The sequence below is a fragment of the Arachis hypogaea genome, chromosome 1 (genome assembly GCF_003086295.3).
Source record: "Arachis hypogaea cultivar Tifrunner chromosome 1, arahy.Tifrunner.gnm2.J5K5, whole genome shotgun sequence".
NCBI lineage: Eukaryota > Viridiplantae > Streptophyta > Magnoliopsida > Fabales > Fabaceae > Arachis > Arachis hypogaea.
Window position 1 is genome coordinate 35,403,680 of NC_092036.1, and position 19,913 is coordinate 35,423,592.

A 19,913-nucleotide genomic window follows, 5' to 3' on the forward strand; every position below is an offset into this window, starting at 1 on the left:
AAATTAAATAATATCTTTTCCTATTTTTAAAATAAAAATTTAAATTTAAATTAGAATTAATTATAGCAATCAGCGTTTTCTGCACGTGGCGCATGTCACGCGTACGCGTCGATGGTCTTCTTCGCGTGTCACTTGTACGTGTCAGGTACGCGCATGCGTCGCTGTGCGAATCTCCAAATTACGCGCACGCATCAGGTACGTGCACGCGTCGCTCTTCGCTAGTTATCTCCTTTAATTCTTGTGTTCCTTCTATTTTTGCAAGATACAACAACAACATGTTTGGAGAAGAAGTATCGACTATTATACATCGTTGAAAAGCATTGGAAGTTAGCTTTCCAACGCCACTAGAGTCACGTCCATTGAACCTCTGTAGCTCGAGTTATACATGTTTGAGTGCAGAGAGATCAGGATTGACAGAATCATTCGCCTTCTCTTTTTCTGCGAATACTCCATCAAATCCAGCCAAATGCTACCTAAAATAAACAGAATTACACACGACACAAAATAGCATCTATAGTGGCTAAAAGATAATTAATTCTTGATTAAACTCAACAATTTAAATGCAAATTTATTGGGAAAAGATAGGAAAGATGCTCACGCATCACAACACCAAACTTAAATTGTTGCTTGTCCTCAAGCAACCAAAACTAATATAGACTTAGGATGTGAATTTGCATGAGAGTGAGAGTTGAATTAAACTCATGTCTCTTCTTAAAGTGGGGTTTACAACTGCAATCCTAAATAGGTTTGGCATCTCACTATCCTTTGAATTAGAAGAATGTTACTGTCATTCGGAATTAGAATCCGGATAATATTATGAATTCTCTAGTCTTTTATATTTCAGTTTAATCCTTGAACACATCAAATTTCCTTTGATTTTCTTTTCTTTGGTGCTTTGCACCTTGAGCCTAACCGTGACTTTAAATGTTTTGTCTCAAACTTCACTTGACACAAAAACACCACAAGCACTTAACTGGGAAACTCTCTTTAAGTTCTGATTTTTCTTTCAGTTACTCCCAGACAATGGTGCTCAAAGCCTTTGGCATACTCTATTAAATGCATTTGATCTCGACTCTTAGTATTCTATCTCAAGGATTACTTGACACAATCACACCACAAGCATATGACTAGGGAAACAACTCTTTGAACTTTTAATCATGTCTAACCTCCCTAGTCATTGATGCTCAAAGCCTTGGACCTTGCTTTTTTTATTATTATTATTATTATTATTATTATTATTATTATTATTATTATTATTATTATTATTATTATTTATTATTATTATTATTATTATTATTATTTTTTTTTTTTTTTTTTTTTTTTTTTTTTTTTTTTTTTTTTTTTTTTTTTTTTTATTATTATTATTATTATTATTATTATTATTATTATTATTATTATTATTATTATTTATTATTATTATTATTATTATTATTATTATTATTATTATTATTATTATTATTATTTTTTTTTTTTTTTTTTTTTTTTTTTTTTTTTTTTTTTATTATTATTATTATTATTATTATTATTATTATTATTATTATTATTATTATTATTATTATTATTTATTATTATTATTATTATTATTATTATATTATTATTATTATTATTATTATATATTATTATTATTATTATTATTATTATTATTATTATTATTATTATTATTTTTTATTATTTTTTTTTTTTTTTTTTTTTTTTTTTTTTTTTTTTTTTTTTTTTTTTTTTTTTTTTTTTTTTTTTTTTTTTTTTTTTTTTTTTTTTTTTTTTTTTATTATTATTATTATTATTATTATTATTATTTTATTATTATTATTTTATTTTTTTTTTTTTTTTTTTTTTTTTTTTTTTTTTTTTTTTTTTTTTTTTTTTTTTTTTTTTTTTTTTTTTTTATTATTATTATTATTATTATTATTATTATTATTATTATTATTATATTGCTATTTCTTTTGCTTCAAGGATTAAACTTTCATAAATTTCAGAGAAGTCATAATTGTTCTCTAAATTCTTGTTCCTTATACATCACCATCCTTTGATTCAAATTCAACTATGCACTGTTCATATCATGCATTCAGAATCACAATTAATACCACCACATTTAAGTAAATAAGACTATTCTTAAATATAAACTAAATTTCTCATGCAATACATCACTTTTTTTTTTTCTTTTGAATTCAATCTCAATGAGCAATACATGAGACAATTTTTTTTAACTAAAAGAAAATGATAGAATGAAACTAAATCTAAGAACTAAAAGTACTAAAGATCATGCAAAAAATCAAAGCAACAGAAAACAGAAGACAACAAAATAAGAACGGATGAGAAATAGAATGAAAGAAATTCAACCACCTCAGTTATGCTGGTGGCCATCTCATTCCTCCATGAAGAACATTCATCCCCCTTTGGTGCTAAATAGAAAAGAGTGAAAACTAGGATTCTGGTAAATTCGACTGAGGTGGAATGAAAAGTGGAATCCCCTAGAAGAGAAGTTTCTTCTCTCTTTTATATCTAATCCTAATTAATTTAAAATCTAATATTTAAAACTAAATAATATTTTTTCCTATTTTTAAAATAAAAATTTAAATTTAAATCAGAATTAATTATAGCAATCAGCGTTTTTTGCACGTGGTGCATGTCACGCGTACGCGTCAGGTGCACGCACGTGTCGCTCCTCGATGGTTATCTCCTTTATTTCTTGTGTTTCTTCTATTTTTGCAAGACACAACAACGTGTTTTGAGAAGTATGGACTATTATACATCGTTGAAAAACTCTGGAAGTTAGCTTTCCAAAGCCACTGGAATCACGTCCATTGAACCTCTGTAGCTCGAGTTATACAGGTTTGAGTGCAGAGAGATCAGAGTTGACAGCATCATTTGCCTTCTTCTCTTTTTCTACGAATACTCCATCAAATCCAGCCAAATGCTACCTAAAATAAACAAAATTACACACGACTCAAAGTAGCATCCATAGTGGCTAAAAGATAATTAATTCTTGATTAAATTCAATTTAAATGCAAATTCACTAGAAAAAATAAGAAAGATGCTCACGCATCAGTATGAAACTGCTCCTTGTCCTTCATCAAAACTTGGATTTGCTGACATTCTAAAATCATCCACATCTGGACTATGATCTTCATCCTCCTCATAAACTTGTTCCTGTGCATCAGAACTATCCACTGCACCCACACTCGTGACTCGATCTTTTCCGGATATACCCTCCAGTCGTGTGGAACAAAGAGAATGGCTGACCAGGGAGTATAGAATTTGGTCGAGTGTGTCTGCCATAAAACTTATAGAAGTTAATATACATATTCTAAAGTGATAAATCAATTAATTTTAAATAATTTTGTTAACGACCTTTATACATGCTTCAAGAGCATCTCTATTGTCAACATCTACACGCTATTTATCAGAATTTCATCCAAATCCATTGCAAGCCATCATCTTAGAGACATGTTGATACTTCTTTGAGTCGCTTATGCTTATTCTTGCAATGCTTAACTATTAGCATATAAGTTGGGAACGCCTCCAGTATCGTTAAGGCTAATTTTTCAAAAGTCCATAGTCTAAATTGTCCACGATCAACTTTCAAACTATCAACAACACACTCCTCCATGAAACCAATAAATGCTTTAGTTTCTTCATCAGTCCACATGTGTTTTGTCCATTCTCACCTAAAACGTGTAACATGAATAAGTTGTACAATCCAATGAAATCAAACATCACCTCAAATAACATCAAACAACGCAATAGTAAGTCATATTAATACTTTAGAAAGTCTTACAAACAACTCTTACGATAACCATTTATAAATTTCAATAACATTGAATTTACCTGTACAATAGATAGTCTTACAAACACAAATTAAGCTATTACATCACAAGAGTCATGCCAAATTAAACAAGGAGATTCAAACTGCGCCTGCGCCTATTCCTATTCTGTACGAATTGTTTGCCACTCTTCGTACATCTCAATTGCAATGTTGTCACGCCATTATGTCCACTCATTTGTATTTTCAACCACATCAATCATCTCGTCTGGTGCTTCCTGTACAATAGGCAAAAATTCATCTAAGGCTAGTTTGCTCTTCCGGATTCATATCCATGTTCTTCGGAATAAAATTTTGCAATAGACAACAAGCAATTATGATGATGTCTTTAGAGAGTAAAAACTAGAACTTCTTAAAATTGACCATCTCTTCTTAAATAAACCAAAGCCGCTATGACATTCCTAGTAGAAGAATGCTTCCTATTAAAATACTCCTAGTACTTGCGAGGTGCACTGCTCCTTAAGCCCATTCTCTAACATGATAGCGAGTGCTTTTATACGTTCTAATGCATCACGTCTAATTCTACTATTTATCCTTTTGTCTAAGGACAGTTGCCCACTAATTCTATTCCTAAAGTACACAAATAATGTAAGAACAAATAACATCAAATTATTATACCTCAATCTCATCATTTGATAAAAATCAACATTGTTTTACAATTTCCGAACGCTCCATTCCTTCCTAACAAAATAATCATTTCAATCAAAAAAGCATAAATATTCAATTTAATCTACATCAAAACTAATTTAATATTCAGGAGCAGGTTTTGAAGTTAGATGTAGTGCAAAAATTTCTACAGCTCGCATACACAAAGAATGCACTTACAAATTGTGATACTCATTTCGTAAAACCTTTCCCTCACATCTATCTGACTACTAAGTGCAGTATTTTCCAAAGATGATATGCTCATATGCTACAACCTTTCATATTCAACTATCAAATGTTTGTGCATTTAAAAGAAAATAAAAAACTTTAATGCGCAAAGAATAACTGTAATTTTCCAACTTCAAAATAATTCCAACTGATTTCATGAAATTGAAATGAAATTAACGTGTAAGGCATAGAATAAATAACTCTGTATTGACATTATGTCCCTTGCTCGCCAAAATTAATTCAAATTTCAAAGCATGCCAAATTCTTTAGGAAATAAATTATACAATTCTTTGCTTAAAAAATAAATAATAAAGAAAAGGAGCAATGACACATAAAGTAACTAAAACAAAATAAATTAAAAAGCATATAGCAAGTCATATCTCTGGAGCATGTGTCTTAGAGTGTTTAAATGATATTTTTTATTTAAAAATGGGAAAAGAATAAGCTCCCTATTTGTCTTTCCTGGAAATTTCATTCCACAATGTAATCTACCTCCCTAACCCCACTCTATATGCTTATATTAAGGAAATGACCAAGACCTTGATATTTCTTTTTATATTTTTAGCCAAAAGACCTTGGACTTTTTGAGTCTTTGTCATTATTCATTAAATATTGTCTCCAAGTGATCCTTTAGGGAAAAGATTCGTTGGAGACAAAAAAAAAAAAAAAAATAACAAGCAAGATAAATATTTGTTTAGGAAGTCCCTCTAAATTCAAGTCTAAAGAAAATAAATAAATAAATAATTATAACATAATTATTGAGAGTATAGGAAACTTCCTCTCGTTCATGCTTGTAACAATTAGCAATTATAAATTGGGTCTCAGGCACAGATTAAATTAGTGCAAGCAGGAATGGTCTCAAAGATTCAATTCATACAATGCACAAACAATACAAAAAGAATTCAATTCACAAATTTCTACAGCTACATTAGTACAAGCAGAGATGGTCTCAGTAACACAAAATTGCAATATAACCTTCATCTCAAAGTTATTAAACTCAAAAAATTTAGACAAAATTTCAGGAATTCAGATCATACATTAATATTTAATACTACTTATCTATGAAAAACTAAAAGTTCAATGAACAAATCAGTCATATATTATGCAATCAGGACACAAACTAAGATCAGGGCAACTAACCTAGGTAATGGTGGCAAGCTAACGACGACGAGGACGTGGTTGTCCTGGCAGCGGTGAGAGGGCGGAGTCCTGGCGCGCTGGTCCTGCGATTGCAAAAAACGAGATGAGAACACAATGGAAAAGAACATATGCAACGGCGACTCACCCAGCTCACGGTGGCTACGACGGCGAAATTTATGTCGTGTTCCTCACGGCGACGACAAGACAGAGGCTCCAAGTGGAGGCAGTTGATGCTCGTCCTGCGTCGAAGATGAGATGACAACACTGGCTACGAACTTGAGTTCTAAAATTGTGACGACGACTCACCTAACTACGGTGGCTGCGATGGTGACGTGAAGGAGGAGGTGGTCCTGACAGCGGCAATGTGGCAAAAGCTCGACCTAGGAATCTTCGATGCTTGGAAGCTTCTGGTCTGAGAAGATGATATATGTGCCCTAATTTGATTTTGCAAAATGGGTAAACTTGGAATTAACAATTTGGACTAAGGGTATTTTAGGCTGAAATTGTTATTTAAATTTCAGTCTCCCCAAAAATTTCGGATTTGGATCCTCTAAATTTTGAATTTCACTTTAGAGAATAAAGTTTGATCTCTCACCATTTATTTCATAGGTGCGACCAAAAGAAAATATGAGAGAAACCATGCAAGGGTGAGAGATCAAACTTTATTCTCTAAAGTGAAATTCAAAATTTAGAGGATCCATCAGTCCATGTGTCCTCACTTTTTGAAAGTATTGAAGGGACCGAAATTGAGTTCCGGAACTGAAATTTTAGTTGCAATCTCAACCCAACAAACATGAGTGTCTGACCTTGTGAGAATTTTGTAAGTACTTATTAAACCTGAGAATTGTACACTATACTAATTTGTCCAAAATATCAACATTAAAGAGCCTTCTTTAAATACATATTTATACAAGATTTGAATGTCGTAGGGCTTCCCAAAGAACTCTCCCCTTGCAATTCACATGTCAACCGCTATCCTAAAACTTAGAGAAGTGCTTGCATCTCAAAAGGTGCAAAGCAAGGCATAGACAGCCTTGAGACTAAGCTTTTTAGGCTCTCTTCCTTCTAATTGGCATGGCATGCTTCATTGCTGTCCTTTGCTATGTTATTAGAATGGCCTACCGTTTTAGGAGGCATTGCAATAGTAGCAACCTTGAAGGCTCGTGATCATCTTGATCATCATCATCATCATCATGCTCTTCTTCGTCTAAAATCATTCTTTTCCTTTGTCAATGAGAGAGAAGATTACATGCCAAAGTAAGAAAATAAAGTGCTTTCTTGTAAAATGGCAGTGCATGAAGATAGAACATTGGAGGGCTCTAGTGTTAGTGTGCATGTTGGAAATGATACCATCAGTACCACTAGTAACAATTAAAGCATGCACAACCTAAATCTATCTTCGTGATAACCCAAATATTTCAAAGTGCGTAAATGTATGTTGTGAAGTTTGGAGAAAGATCTCTAAAACGAAGAAATTGGTAAAGTGAGAAGAAGGAAATTTGATCACTATTGAATTTATAACTTCCATTGTCTGTAAACCCCACTATATTGATTCAGGAGTCATTAGACAATCACTTTCTCATTTTACAACCTCCACACTTTATAAGAGCTTGATCGTGAAGTTTATAACTGCAATTTGGGAGAGTTTACTGAAGATCAACTTAGAAGATGAATACAGCATAGAAAGAACTGCAACTTGGGAGACTTTATTGCATGACTAAGTAATAAGATGAATACAGCAAAGAATAATTGGTTAAGACAGATGCTTTGATTTCTTAATCAAGTGTTTTGGGTTGTCTTAATAGCAATCTTTTTTTTTTGTTTTTGTGGATGGTAAATATAATGATTCATGTAGCCGACCCCACCTAGTGGGACAAGGCTTTATTGTTGTTGTTGTTGGATGGTAAATATAATAGCAATTTTAATCTTTTTATATAACTACAACCAGTTTTTGGTGGATTTAAAACCCAAATTTCAACAAAGTAGGGTTATGTACTCGTCTAAATATAATATAAATTATCCTGAATTACATGAAAAGTCTAAAATCAACCAGAACTGCAGCTGGAATTATGAACTCAAAGCATCCAATAAATTCAATAAACTCAATTATGGCTAGAAAGCACTCCTAACGCCATCATTGTTTCAAATTATGTAAGATAATAAATTGGAAGTAAACAAAATTTGACATAGGCTGCCACCAGAAGCACAAATTTGATATTCATACCTCTTAGATGAATCTCATCAATAAATTGTTTTCAAACTCATTAAGCTGATAAACTAAAAACCTGCATAAATCAAGTGAGAAACAGGGTGAGAAATCTACTTAAAAAAATAGAGAGATTTAGTTTGCCAACTATCACTCAGTTGAAAATGTTGGAACTTATAGCTAAAAACAGATGCACACAACACAAATATAGATTCTGACCAAGAATAAAGTAAGCTCACGGTTTGAAACTATAACTAAACCAGCTGCTTCTCATCAATCATGAAGCAAAAGTAAATAGCCAATTCATATAAGAATACTGCTGGGTTCATCACATAAAAAGGAAGTGAACCTGGCGAACATTTGTTTTCAGAGTTGCCGTTATTCTGGGAACCATGAGCACAAGACCATGCAAAAAATTACAGATGAGCCAATATATATAAAGAGGATTTGCAATCACCACCAACAAACCCATACTTGGAAAGATGGAGCACATAAAGATGAACAAAACTCGGTAAGTACTTATCGTAGGATAACACAGGCATGGACACCACCTCAAAAAATTAAAGATTATTATTATAGGCAAACACCCTCTAATATGTTAAGCCTTATGCAAAACTAGTAGCAAGAGCCATGGCAAAAGAATAATGGGATAACAGTGGAAGATCCAGAGAAAGAATTAAAGAAATAAAGCTGAATCAATGCCGAGCAATATATGCATGGGGTTAATGATTCTTCAAAACTTGTGTTCTAATATCTCCTTTCAAGATATCGAACCTTGCAGATTAATTGGCACTGAAGAGAATCTTAATATTACTCCGAGACCTGATTTTGCTTGCATAATTGCTGCTGATATTGCATCAACTGCAAAAATAACTTCTGTAAATTAAGACCAATAATGAATGAAAGGCCTCACAAACGATTAGAGATCAAGAGAGTGATGGCTTGCATGAAATACAGGAAAGAAATACCATTCCAGCAATATTTCCAAAGGAGTTGCAAATGGATCTGCGGGTTCCCCAATCAATGATGGTTCTAAAGCTGCTAAACCTACACCAGCTTGACCACTCTTTATCCTCCTTCTATTCACTCACTTTCTTCATTACATTCAATTTGTGCATCATCATTTAATTTACACTGGTTCCCTCTTCATGGACCCAATAGATATGCTGCAATGATAAAATGCCAAAACTTATCAGAACAAATCTGCCAAAACAATGAATCAAATGACATATTCACAGCAGTTTTTGCTATACATAGTTTTGAAGCATATCTCTGTTACTGAATGGACAGAGAAGTGCTTAATGTTAACAGATTTTTTCAATAACTCACAAAAATGCTGTGGAAAAGGATTCTAATATTGTTTTGTAATTCAAGAAGCCGGAGAGAGCTAGTGTCACAAACCATTTGGCATATGCTGTCTGATAATTGTAGTGCTTCTTGCCACTTATCAACCCGAGTAAGGCCTTTGATGAGGTCGACTAATGTGCTAAGCTCTGGAACAACATTCTTACTTATCATGCTTGCGTACAGCTCGAAGGCTTTATCAACCTTACTTGCATGTGAAAGACTCTCAATTAAAGAAGTATATAAATACTTGCAGGCCATTGCAATGCTTGGAGATGACGAAATCTCTTCAAGCAGACTCACTGCAACTTCCAATCTTCCAGCCTTGATGTAGTTATCAATCAAAATTTTATACAAAGAATCAACAGGGATTGATTCATCCTCAACCAACTCATCTAAAAGCCCTATTGAGGCTATGAACTCTCGGTTAATACCTTCAATAATTTTACGATGGCTTGATATATGCCTAGGCCAATATGTTTGTTTCATTTCATCTAATAGTCTGTGTGCCTCATCAAAGAGGCCAGTGGAACAACAATGATTAATCAATACTCTATAGGTAATAAAGTTTGGAGCACAACCCTTTGAGCACATATCTCTCAATAGCTCAAAGCACTGTTCAATTTTTCCTAATTTCCCAAAGCCATCAATCATTGCAGTGTAAGTAACAACATTGGGATTACAACCCTTTTCTTCCATCTTAAGCATTAGCTTGTGGGCTTCATCAGCCTTTCCAACTTTACAGAGCCCATCAATCATCTCTGTGTAAATAACTACATTAGGAGCAATCGAATTCTCTAGCATCCTGGACAAAACTTTCAAAACAAGATCCAATCGTTTGTCTTTAAACAGACAATCAATTAAAGAGCTGTAGGTGTATAGACTGGGACTGTATCCACGCTCCAACATTTTTGCAAACACCTCCTGTGCATCCTCAAGCTTTCCTGCCTTGCAGAACCCATCTATAAGAGCATCATAGACTGTCTGGTTCGGTTCACACCCATGTGCCCACATAGTATCCAACAATTCACGGGCTTGTTTAACCCTGCTTGTTTTGCATAAACCATCCACCAAAGCCCCATATGTAATAACATTTGGTTCTTCCGTGTTGTTATCATCATCCAACTTGAAATACATGTCCATGTCAGAGGTTTCTATGTCACCTTGCATTCTGGCAAAAATCTGGCAAGCTTTTTCAATCTGCCCAGCTTTACAATGACCATCTATCAAAGCTGTATACGTAACAATATTTGGCTTGCAACCTTCAAGTACCATCACCTCGAATAGTTTATTTGCATCAAACAACTTTCTTGCCTTCAGGTATGCATGAATAAGTGCAGTATACGTCACCACATTAGGCGTGCAACCATCCCTTAACATTTCATCATACCATTTGCGAGCTTGTTGGATGAGACCAGCTTTGCAAAAGCTATCAATCAAAATAGTATAGGTGTAAACACTGGGAACAATGCCATTCCTTTTCATTTCTTCAAACAAAAGAAAAGCCTTCTCTACCTTGGAGGCATTACATAGAAAACGAATCACTTTAGAATATGTACTATCATCTGGAACAAAACCCTTGCTCATCATTTCACATATTATCTTAAAGGCTTTATCAAACTTTCCAGCCCCACAAAGACACCGTGCAAAGTTACCTACATTGACCTTATTCAATACAACCCCTGAATCAAGCATCTCATCATAAGCTTTCTCAGCTATTTCCAGCACATCCGAGATAGGCAGCTCCACATTGCCACATATACTACCAATCAATATATTATAAAGTAGATACCCTGGCTGGCACCCACATTTTACCATTTTCTTAAACAACTTGTAGGCATAAAAGTGATCCCCTGATTTACAATAAGCATGTACAAGAAAATTAAATATCTCACGATTTGGATAACATCCTTCAGTAATCATCATACTAAGAATTCTCTTACACCTCCCCAGCTGCCCTTTCCTTAAGCAACCAGAAAGCAAGATCTTATAAGTCATAACATTCGGAATACAAGAACTAGAACGCATTCGGTTTAAGATATCAATGGCTTCTTCAAAAAGTGAAGCTTCACACAAACCAGAAACCATCCTATTGTAAAATACCGTATCGGGCACATAACCTACCTTTGCAATCAAATTGAGAGCATCCCTGTACCTCCCTGCTCTGCAGAGAGAATACGCAAAACAGCTGAGAGTGTACCCATCCATACCATACCCGTAACTCTCCATCTCCTTGTGAACCAAATAAGCACTGTCCAATTTACCAGCACCAAGGAAAACCTGAATCAAAGCACTGTAAGTGGTTGGAGAAGGCTTGTACCCGAAATCCTTAAGCCTGCCGAGCTCCTCCAATGCTGCATTGTACAGACCGTTCCGGCAACACTTCCGAATAAAAAAATTGAGCAGCTTTTGAAGCAGCTCCTTATCATCATCCCTTATTTCCCGCAAAAACTTCTCGGGCACTCTACCACTGCCATTGCAGCCCAACACATCGAGGAGCGCATCATATACCGCAGGGGTGTGGGTGTACCCTATTTGTCTCCCCGCCCACAAGAAAAATTTGACACACAATTCAGGGTGTCTCACATTGCACATCATCTGCACCACCAAAGCCTCAGTTAATCTCCCCCTGAATTGCCTGAAAAGTTTCTGCGTTTGGGCACCAAAGCTGTCATTAGTGTTCCTGATGGCATCGGACATCAAAATAGCATCATGGGAAGGGTCGTCAGAATGCACAGTAGTGGTTGCATTGAGGAGAGTGGTGCGGAGGAATGCATAGTCGGGTGACAAATCGGGGGCTGGGGGCAAAGTGTGGTGTAAGAAGGGGTCGTCGGGGTGGACCAAACCTTCAAGGGTGTTGTCTGAAGAGGTAGAGAAGGATTGCGGTAAAGAGAAAGAGAGAATGATTTTGGACTTGAGATGGAGTAGAGAGCGTGAGAGAAAGAAGAGAGTGTTTAAGTCTCTCTTGCTCACAATCATATCTAATATCTAAGATCTTAATAATAGGACATCAATTGGATTAATGCTTGACACATGTCTGCCTACCAAGTACCACAGTTGAAGTAATGAGATGCAGAACCTGTGATACAATATAAAAATATAATATAAATATAAATACACTTGATTGAAAAATATCAACGGCAAAAACAGAATTGGATTATACTTGATAGACATAGTGTCAGTGCTAGACCAAGAGGTAGAGCGTCAGCTATCACTTGATTGCATCAAATTCAAATTTGGAAAAAATGAAGGTCCCTGCCTACACAGCATAGCATATATAAATGGTAAAGAAAATATACATTGAGATAAAGAAAATATTTTTAAAAAAAATAGAAGCAGCAGTGAAACACGTGTATGACAGAAAGGGCTACCCTATCATAGTTGTCAAAACTGAACCGATGTTGAACCAGTCAATCTATTGGGTCACTGGATCACTGGTTCAACCGGTGGGTTATGAGTTGAACTGATTGACCTGGTCCTACTTAAATAAAAATATAAAACAGTCAAAAACTTAAAATTAAATTTTGATATATATATATCTGCACCAACAATTTAACAACAATCAAGTCTCAATTTCTAAAATAACTAATACGAAAATAGACATATCATTAGTCAATACTACAATAATATCTTAATTTGACACAATAATAATGAAAATCAATTAGGCAATTAGCAATCAATTCCAATTAAGCAATTAACAATCACACTGGAGCCTATTAACAATTAATCAATTAGGAAATTAACAATCAATTCTAACAATCTATTAGCAATTAACAATCAATTCTAATAGAGCCTATTATCTAGTTCTAATCACACTATCACATTGACAATCAATTAGGCAATTAACAATCACATTGTAACAATGGAGCTTGTTAACAATTAACAATGAATTAGAGGCAATCAACAGTCAATCTAACAATGGTAATTTCAGGGGCCTCAAAATTAAAATTGAAAATAAGGTGCATCCCTATTATTTTTATTAGCAGAATCATAATATCATAACTGCAAAGCAAAACTAAATAACTAAATAGCAATCTCCAAATATTTTCTTTCCAAATTCAAAATTAGCAAACCAACAGAAATTCCGCAGCCAGAAGGATAACTAAATTAGTAATTAGCAAACTTCCCATTCAACAAATTAACAAATTCAAGTCTCGTCATAAACTCATAACCAAGAAATTAGTCAATTACATTACATACATAGCGTCATAAGATATCAGCACAAACACACACAAAATCAACTAATTGTTTCTAACTAAATCATTTTGAACACATTAACAATTTTTTTTATGAACAGCAGATTAAAAACAAAAAAAAAAGTAAGCAAGAAAATAAGTAACCTTCGGTGGTCGTCCAACGAGTAGAGACGCACGGCAGAATCAATGACGCACGGCAGCGTGCAGCCAGCAACAACCACAGACGACGAGGGACGAGCCGCAACAACCACCCACAGAGACGGAGGATAGGCGGAGGGAGGCGCGGCAAGGAGGAACCACAGCTCGAGCAGAGACGCGACGAGGGAGAGAGGCGCGGCGAGACGCGAGAATCCGAGAAGAGACGGAGGAGAGAGGTGGGACGGTGGGTTCAGTGATGGCGAGGACAAGAACTGACGAGCAAGAAGCAGTGAAGCACAGCTCGACCAGACGCAGAGGCAAGAGACGCGCGAGAAGCCAAGCTCAGACGGAGGAAAGAGGCGCGGCGACGGCGGAGACGCCGGTGATCTTGCGGTGGTGGTGATGTCGAGGTGAGCGGCCAGCGGCCAGCGGCCAGCTCTCTGGTGTGTGTGTGCCGTTAGGAATAGAGAGAAGAGGGTGTGTGGGAGAGAGCTGGGGTGGGGTGGGCTTCAGACTAGGGTTTTCTTTTTTATTATTATTAAAACGTCAAACAAGGTCGTTTTGGGTGGGGCCGTGGGGGTTTTAAGAAAAATTAAAGGAAAAGAATTAGGCAAATAGTTTTACCAACAACAATTAATGTTAAATTTTAAATTTTAAAAACAAAATTTAAATAATTAGTATTAAACAGAATGTGAAAGATAAGAATTAGGCAAATAGTAACCGCCTCATAAACGTCTCCACCCCTTCTCATCGCAGTTTCGGAAATGCCCTGACTTCCATCGAGCAGACCACTGCATCGTCGCCTCTGCAGTGTGCCGTGCACGTCACCAGTCTCCCGTCGCACCACCAGCTAATCTACGTCACTCGCATCCACGTTGCTTGCCTGTCGCATCCTCGCTACTCGCAGCTTGCATACCCAAGGCCAAGCCCACGTTTGCGCCACCGCGGCCTCTACCTCGACGATCCTTTGCACAGCGCTGGTGTCCTCCGCAACCAATCTCCCTCGCCGCAAGGCGCTCTCTGCAAGCGCCGTTTCCTCCTCCGCAGGACCACCATAGTGCCTTTTCCCTCGTGATTCGCATTGCTGCCGACCATCGTAGCGCGCTCCCTCTCTCTCGTATCCACCTTCTCAATCCTTTCTACTTCCTTTCTGGTGAGCCAATTCATCTTCTTTTACTTTTTCTTTTCCGATTTCTTTTTTTTTCTCTAATTTAATTTAAAAATCAATTTTTTTAATTGTTTTGGTTGTTACAATATACTTTTTCTTTTCCGATTTCTTTTTTTTTCTCTAATTTAATTTAAAAATCAATTTTTTTAATTGTTTTGGTTGTTACAATATACATGTTGTGTCTATTATAGACTATGATGGTGAGTGTGGCAGTCGGTGGATCTGTGTCAAAATTCATGATTTTAATTTTTTTTTCTGGTTGTTGGTTCATTTGAAATTTGCACTGTTTGTTGATTTTGTATTATATTATTGCTAATGAAGATTTAGATATGCAATTATTCTTGGAATATGATTTTACCTTTGTTGTGAAATTGCTGTCAAAAATCATAAAAATTTTGCTGAATTAAAGATATGAATATTATAAATTAAGTTAAAAGTTTTATGTTTCAGAATGTATTTTTAACTCCTTAATTATCGATTCATTATGGTCTTTTTTTAAATTGACATAAATTATCGATCTGATAAAGGCTAGTCTGACATAAATTCTAGCTAGATTTTTTCTCAACTAATGACCAATAAAGACAGATAGAGAGATAGAATCAAACATGCTACAAATGTTGCAAATTGTTGCCGATGTACTAAAAGTATCATTTATAAAGAGGTAATTATAGTTAGCTGCATTTACTTATAGTTTGTGATACAAATGTTAGAGTAATCTTTGTTTTTATCATTAAGCTTTATAATATTAAAACCTTTCTATCATATAAATATATTCTTATGCTTCGGTTGAAAGATGAACAGTTGCCATAAAATCATGAATCTAATTTCTAATAATTACTTTAATTATTTTCTCTTGTACAAAATATTAAGAATAATGTTATCACACATGAGGCCATGAATGAAGGAGCAATTTTTTTAATTTTTTCAAAGAAGCATTTCCATCAATTGCTAAATCATTGAACTGTTTCTGCCCAACTTTATTTCTTTACATTACTTTTAGAGATGAGCTTTTCAAACACTGCCTAATAGTATTTGATAAGAAGGTTCTTCTATTTGGGTCTAATAGGAAAAAAAAAGGTTAATTAAAAAGATAAAAAAATATGTTAAAAAATCTATTAGATAGAAACTCAAGTGGAACCACCTACAAACAAATTGTAGAAACTCTGTAGAACTATAGTTATGCAATAATGTTATTTCTCTATTCATCATATTTTATCTACTATTAAATATAATATAAATTTTATTTAAATTAAATTCATATTTTATCAAAGAATAAATAAAATTTGAAACTCGGTTGTTGCTTAAAGAGTCCAACTCATTTTGGTATGAAGATAAGTGATTCAGGTTGATGATTATGTTTCTTAGTTCTGGAATATAGTTGGTGCTCGATTACATAAGTTACTAACCTTCAAATTTAATGTCCTTATCTATATTAGTGGATCATATATTGGGAGGGGCAACTGAAGCAGATAGATCAAGACATCTTAGTGGATCATATATTGGGAGGGGCAACTGAAGCAGATAGATCAAGACATCCTAATCCATAGGAAGACCTTGCGGTGCCTAGATAGATCAAGACATCCTAATCCATAGGAAGACCTTGCGGTGCCTTCTGATGCTGAAACTGACCAAAATAATAACTAATTGATTTGTTTAAAAATGTTTCTTAAATCCTTTATGTCAATTTTTTTACCTTTTGCATAGGTGATTGTAAAGCTGTCAATATTGTGTTGAAATTAGATGCCAACTATAATGTATAGTGGTATTACTTACAAGCCTTTTATTCATAAATGATGTTTGCTCGAGTATTATCAACATCAGAATATGACATAATATTCTTCTCAAGTTTAAAGTTTATTGTTTAGTTTCATGAACAGTGAACTTTGGGTTGTAGTCAATTATGTTCAGATTATATGACAAATCATTATTTATTTCTTATTTATTTTTGTGGTCTTGATCAAAAGTTGGTCCTCTTTGCTAAAGGTAGGAGCTTGTATTCAAAGATTAGAAGAGGTGCGCCAGAACAAATTAAATCTTACTTGATTTTAAGTAGTTATGAAATTAATGACATATCCAATCAAGTTTTAAACAAAAGACACATCCATCACAAACACAGCCAAAGAAGTTTGAAACACAAGACACATCTAACAATCAAAGACACATCCAAACACAAGACACATCTAACAATCAAAGACACATCCAAACGTTAATCGGTTAAAACAAAACAAGTGTTTAACAAATGCAAAAAGACATATCAATGTCTTAACAGAGAAGCCACATTCACACTTAAAAAATTTTTACAAGAGATAACCAAAGAAAGTTCATAAGTCTTGAAAAGTAACATCGAAGTTTTAAACAGAGGACACATCCATTAAAAACACATTCAAATAAGTTTTAAATAGAAGACACATTCATTTAAGACACTTCCAACAGAAGACACATTCATTAAAGACACATCCAAACAAATTTTAAACAGAAGACACATCTAACAGAAGACACATTCAAGTACTAACCGGCTAAAACAAAACAAGTGTTTAGCAAAAGCAAAAAGATATCATCTAGAGAAACACTCTTTAACATATCAAAAAAAATTAAATATCTCTGCCATCTTCATTTCTAACAACTTCTCCTTGTATGCTAATTAATCAAACAAAGCATCTTAAGAAACTATAATAGAATAATTTAACTAAAAATAATGGATCTACTAAGCTAGTACAATTTCTGCCTAAATGAATTCAAAGGACACAAGGGAATGTTATGACATTCTACTTCTCATTCCAAAGAACATACAAGTTGGCTTTCAACAAGTTTTTTGAGCATCTCATTATTTGTAAGATCAGATGAGGCAAGGGTCTTATCAAAGAATTCTCTATACTGCACAAGCTTTTGTTTCTTCTCCATCTATGCATCTCCCAAAAAATTAGAACAAGCCTTCTCTTAGGAATTCATGTCAAGCACCATGTGATCAACCATTTACAAGTTCTGACTTTGCTCCTAAATCAACAACAGAATAAATTTTCCATAGTTATAAACAAAGAAGCCGACCCCACTTAGTGGGACAAGGCTTTGTTGTTGTTGTTGTTGTAGTTATAAACAAAGACTATCCATTCATGACTAATTCAACATCTCATCATAAGCATATAGAGCGTATAAGCATACTCTGCAAGTAGATCAATTACGTAAATATTAGCAATAAAGCTTCCCAAAACAAATAACTTAAACCTTAACTCAAATTGACACATCCTAATAGTCTAAACTAAGTTGCTAAATACTTATCATGATTCATGGTGGTCATTACTTTTCCTTGAATGGTGATGTCATTCAATTTGAATAATACCCAAAAGTCTTCCAAAGAACTTACTCGGGGTAATGTATTCATATGATTCAGTAGCCCTGGACATGGCACCGGCACCGGCACCGGCACCGGCACCAGCACCAGCACCTCTGTCGCCCGCCTCACGCTGCAAGGTCTTAGCAATCCCAAAATTCGCTACATGAGGCCTAAACTCATGATCAAGCAATATGTTATTACTCTTCACATCCTTATGAACTATAGCAGGCACACAATCATAGGGAATTAGTGTTTAGTAATGATAGATTTTTGGTAAATTCAATTCTATGTTGTTTCCATTGTAGCATATGACTAATAAAAAGCCAATAAACTCATCATAGCATATAGCTAAAAATAGCAAAATTACACTAAACATACATATAACCAAGTAACAAACACATAGTCGCAAATGGAAATTAAATGAAATTACATGACATGAAAGTCCAGAATCAAAACTCGACCTTAAAATCAATATACAGTATTATATTCCCATTAAAATAAGCATGAATTAAAGGAGCTCAATGAACTACAATTTAGAAAAAGTTACAAGGAAATTATATGAAACTATCTCATAAGAAACATCCAACTAAAATCAATGAAAAATCCATGAATCCAACAAAAATCAAGAGCATCACATAAGAACCGTGAATACCAAAATCGAAACAGCTACTGTTACTTAAAACCCTAACAATATACTAACCAAATGGAGAACATCGAGATGATTGCAGAAAGCGGCGTGCGACGGTCGACGGCTAGACGCGGCAGGGTGGCGTGGACACAGAGGTGGTTGCTGTTGCGACCTAGAGGAGGCGATGCGTCATCGACGCCTTCAGACGAGAAGGACTCCCGCGACAACATCTACCTCCGTGAGAACTAGCATCGGTGGCGTCGACCTCCGTGAGTAGCAGCAGTGGCAAGGTTGTGTTGTGGTGTTGAAGACGACAGCGTCCTCGCAGGTGGGCGGAGCAACTCGGGCTGCACAGGTGGCAGGCAGAGGCGGCGCCGAGGAGACCTGTCTAACGGAGCTTATGGGTATGCGACACTGGAAAAGGATATGGGGTTTGGGGGAGTGTGTCCACGGTAACAACAAAATGGTATAAGGTAAATTAGGGTTAGTGTGGTAAACTAGTGAAATTATGATTAATATGGGTTAATTGGGGATGTGGCTTTTGGAACTAAGTGGGCTTAGAGTCCAGTTCAATTAAAGTTGGCAGATGTTGGCAGAAATGCTGTTGATAACGTAGCGGGATTGAAAATTAAAATACCGAACTGGTTCGTGTTTCTCAAACTTACCGGTTCACTAGCTTTTACCAAACTCGTCCGGTCAAATTGGTTCTTGCAGGTTTTATTCCTTACATATAGGGGTGGTAATATGTACCCTACCCGCGGGTACTCAACCCGACCCCACCCGATCGGGTAGGGTTGTCAATCCGATCCGCAGCGAGTAGGGTAGGATGCGAGTCGGGTAGGGTGCGGATTGAGCCTCAACCCTACCCAACCAACCCGCACTCTATATATGTTTATGTTATATACTTATATAAAAATATGTTTTAAGTGGATGTTGAATTAAAGACCTCTCACTAAAAGCAAAAGATCCTTAACCGCTAACAGAAAATCATTAATTGATAATTTAATATTTTTTTACATAAAAATCAGTCTATTTTAAATTATCATCAAGTTATATAATAATGTTG

The 19,913-nt window shown here is 34.9% G+C and overlaps 2 protein-coding genes and 1 long non-coding RNA gene across 21 annotated transcripts; 1 reads left to right on the top strand and 2 right to left on the bottom strand.

Annotated features, from left to right (window-relative positions):
- Positions 1-3,351: 3,351 nt before the first annotated feature.
- LOC112802048 (uncharacterized) lies at positions 3,352-14,397 on the bottom strand. Of its 18 annotated transcripts, XM_072197400.1 has the most exons (10): positions 13,727-14,397; positions 12,758-12,864; positions 12,550-12,645; positions 9,444-12,465; positions 9,011-9,208; positions 8,817-8,903; positions 8,061-8,121; positions 5,837-5,919; positions 4,442-4,504; positions 3,727-4,041 (listed from the first exon to the last, which is right to left on the bottom strand). In XM_072197400.1, exons 4-5 carry the CDS (start codon positions 12,363-12,365, stop codon positions 9,167-9,169), a joined length of 2,964 nt encoding a protein of 987 aa, XP_072053501.1. In that variant the 5' UTR covers positions 12,366-12,465; positions 12,550-12,645; positions 12,758-12,864; positions 13,727-14,397; the 3' UTR covers positions 3,727-4,041; positions 4,442-4,504; positions 5,837-5,919; positions 8,061-8,121; positions 8,817-8,903; positions 9,011-9,166. The 18 variants fall into 18 exon arrangements, with proteins under 18 accessions (XP_025700943.1, XP_072053501.1, XP_072053492.1 ...); XM_025845158.3 differs by lacking the exons at positions 4,442-4,504; positions 12,758-12,864 and adding an exon at positions 3,352-3,668 and having other exon boundaries at positions 3,829-4,041; XM_072197391.1 differs by lacking the exon at positions 12,758-12,864 and having other exon boundaries at positions 4,442-4,500.
- Positions 14,389-16,826, top strand: LOC140173502 (uncharacterized). The gene is made up of 2 exons (XR_011862552.1): positions 14,389-14,873; positions 16,325-16,826. It is a non-coding gene; the product is annotated as an uncharacterized lncRNA (long non-coding RNA).
- A 621-nt stretch (positions 16,827-17,447) lies between these two features.
- Positions 17,448-19,338, bottom strand: LOC112802124 (uncharacterized). Of its 2 annotated transcripts, none has more exons than XM_025845191.3 (3): positions 18,920-19,338; positions 18,250-18,389; positions 17,448-18,048 (listed from the first exon to the last, which is right to left on the bottom strand). In XM_025845191.3, exons 1-3 carry the CDS (start codon positions 19,075-19,077, stop codon positions 18,008-18,010), a joined length of 339 nt encoding a protein of 112 aa, XP_025700976.1. In that variant the 5' UTR covers positions 19,078-19,338; the 3' UTR covers positions 17,448-18,007. The 2 variants fall into 2 exon arrangements, with proteins under 2 accessions (XP_025700976.1, XP_025700984.1); XM_025845199.3 differs by having other exon boundaries at positions 17,448-17,882; positions 18,920-19,330.
- Between the last annotated feature and the right edge of the window lie 575 nt (positions 19,339-19,913).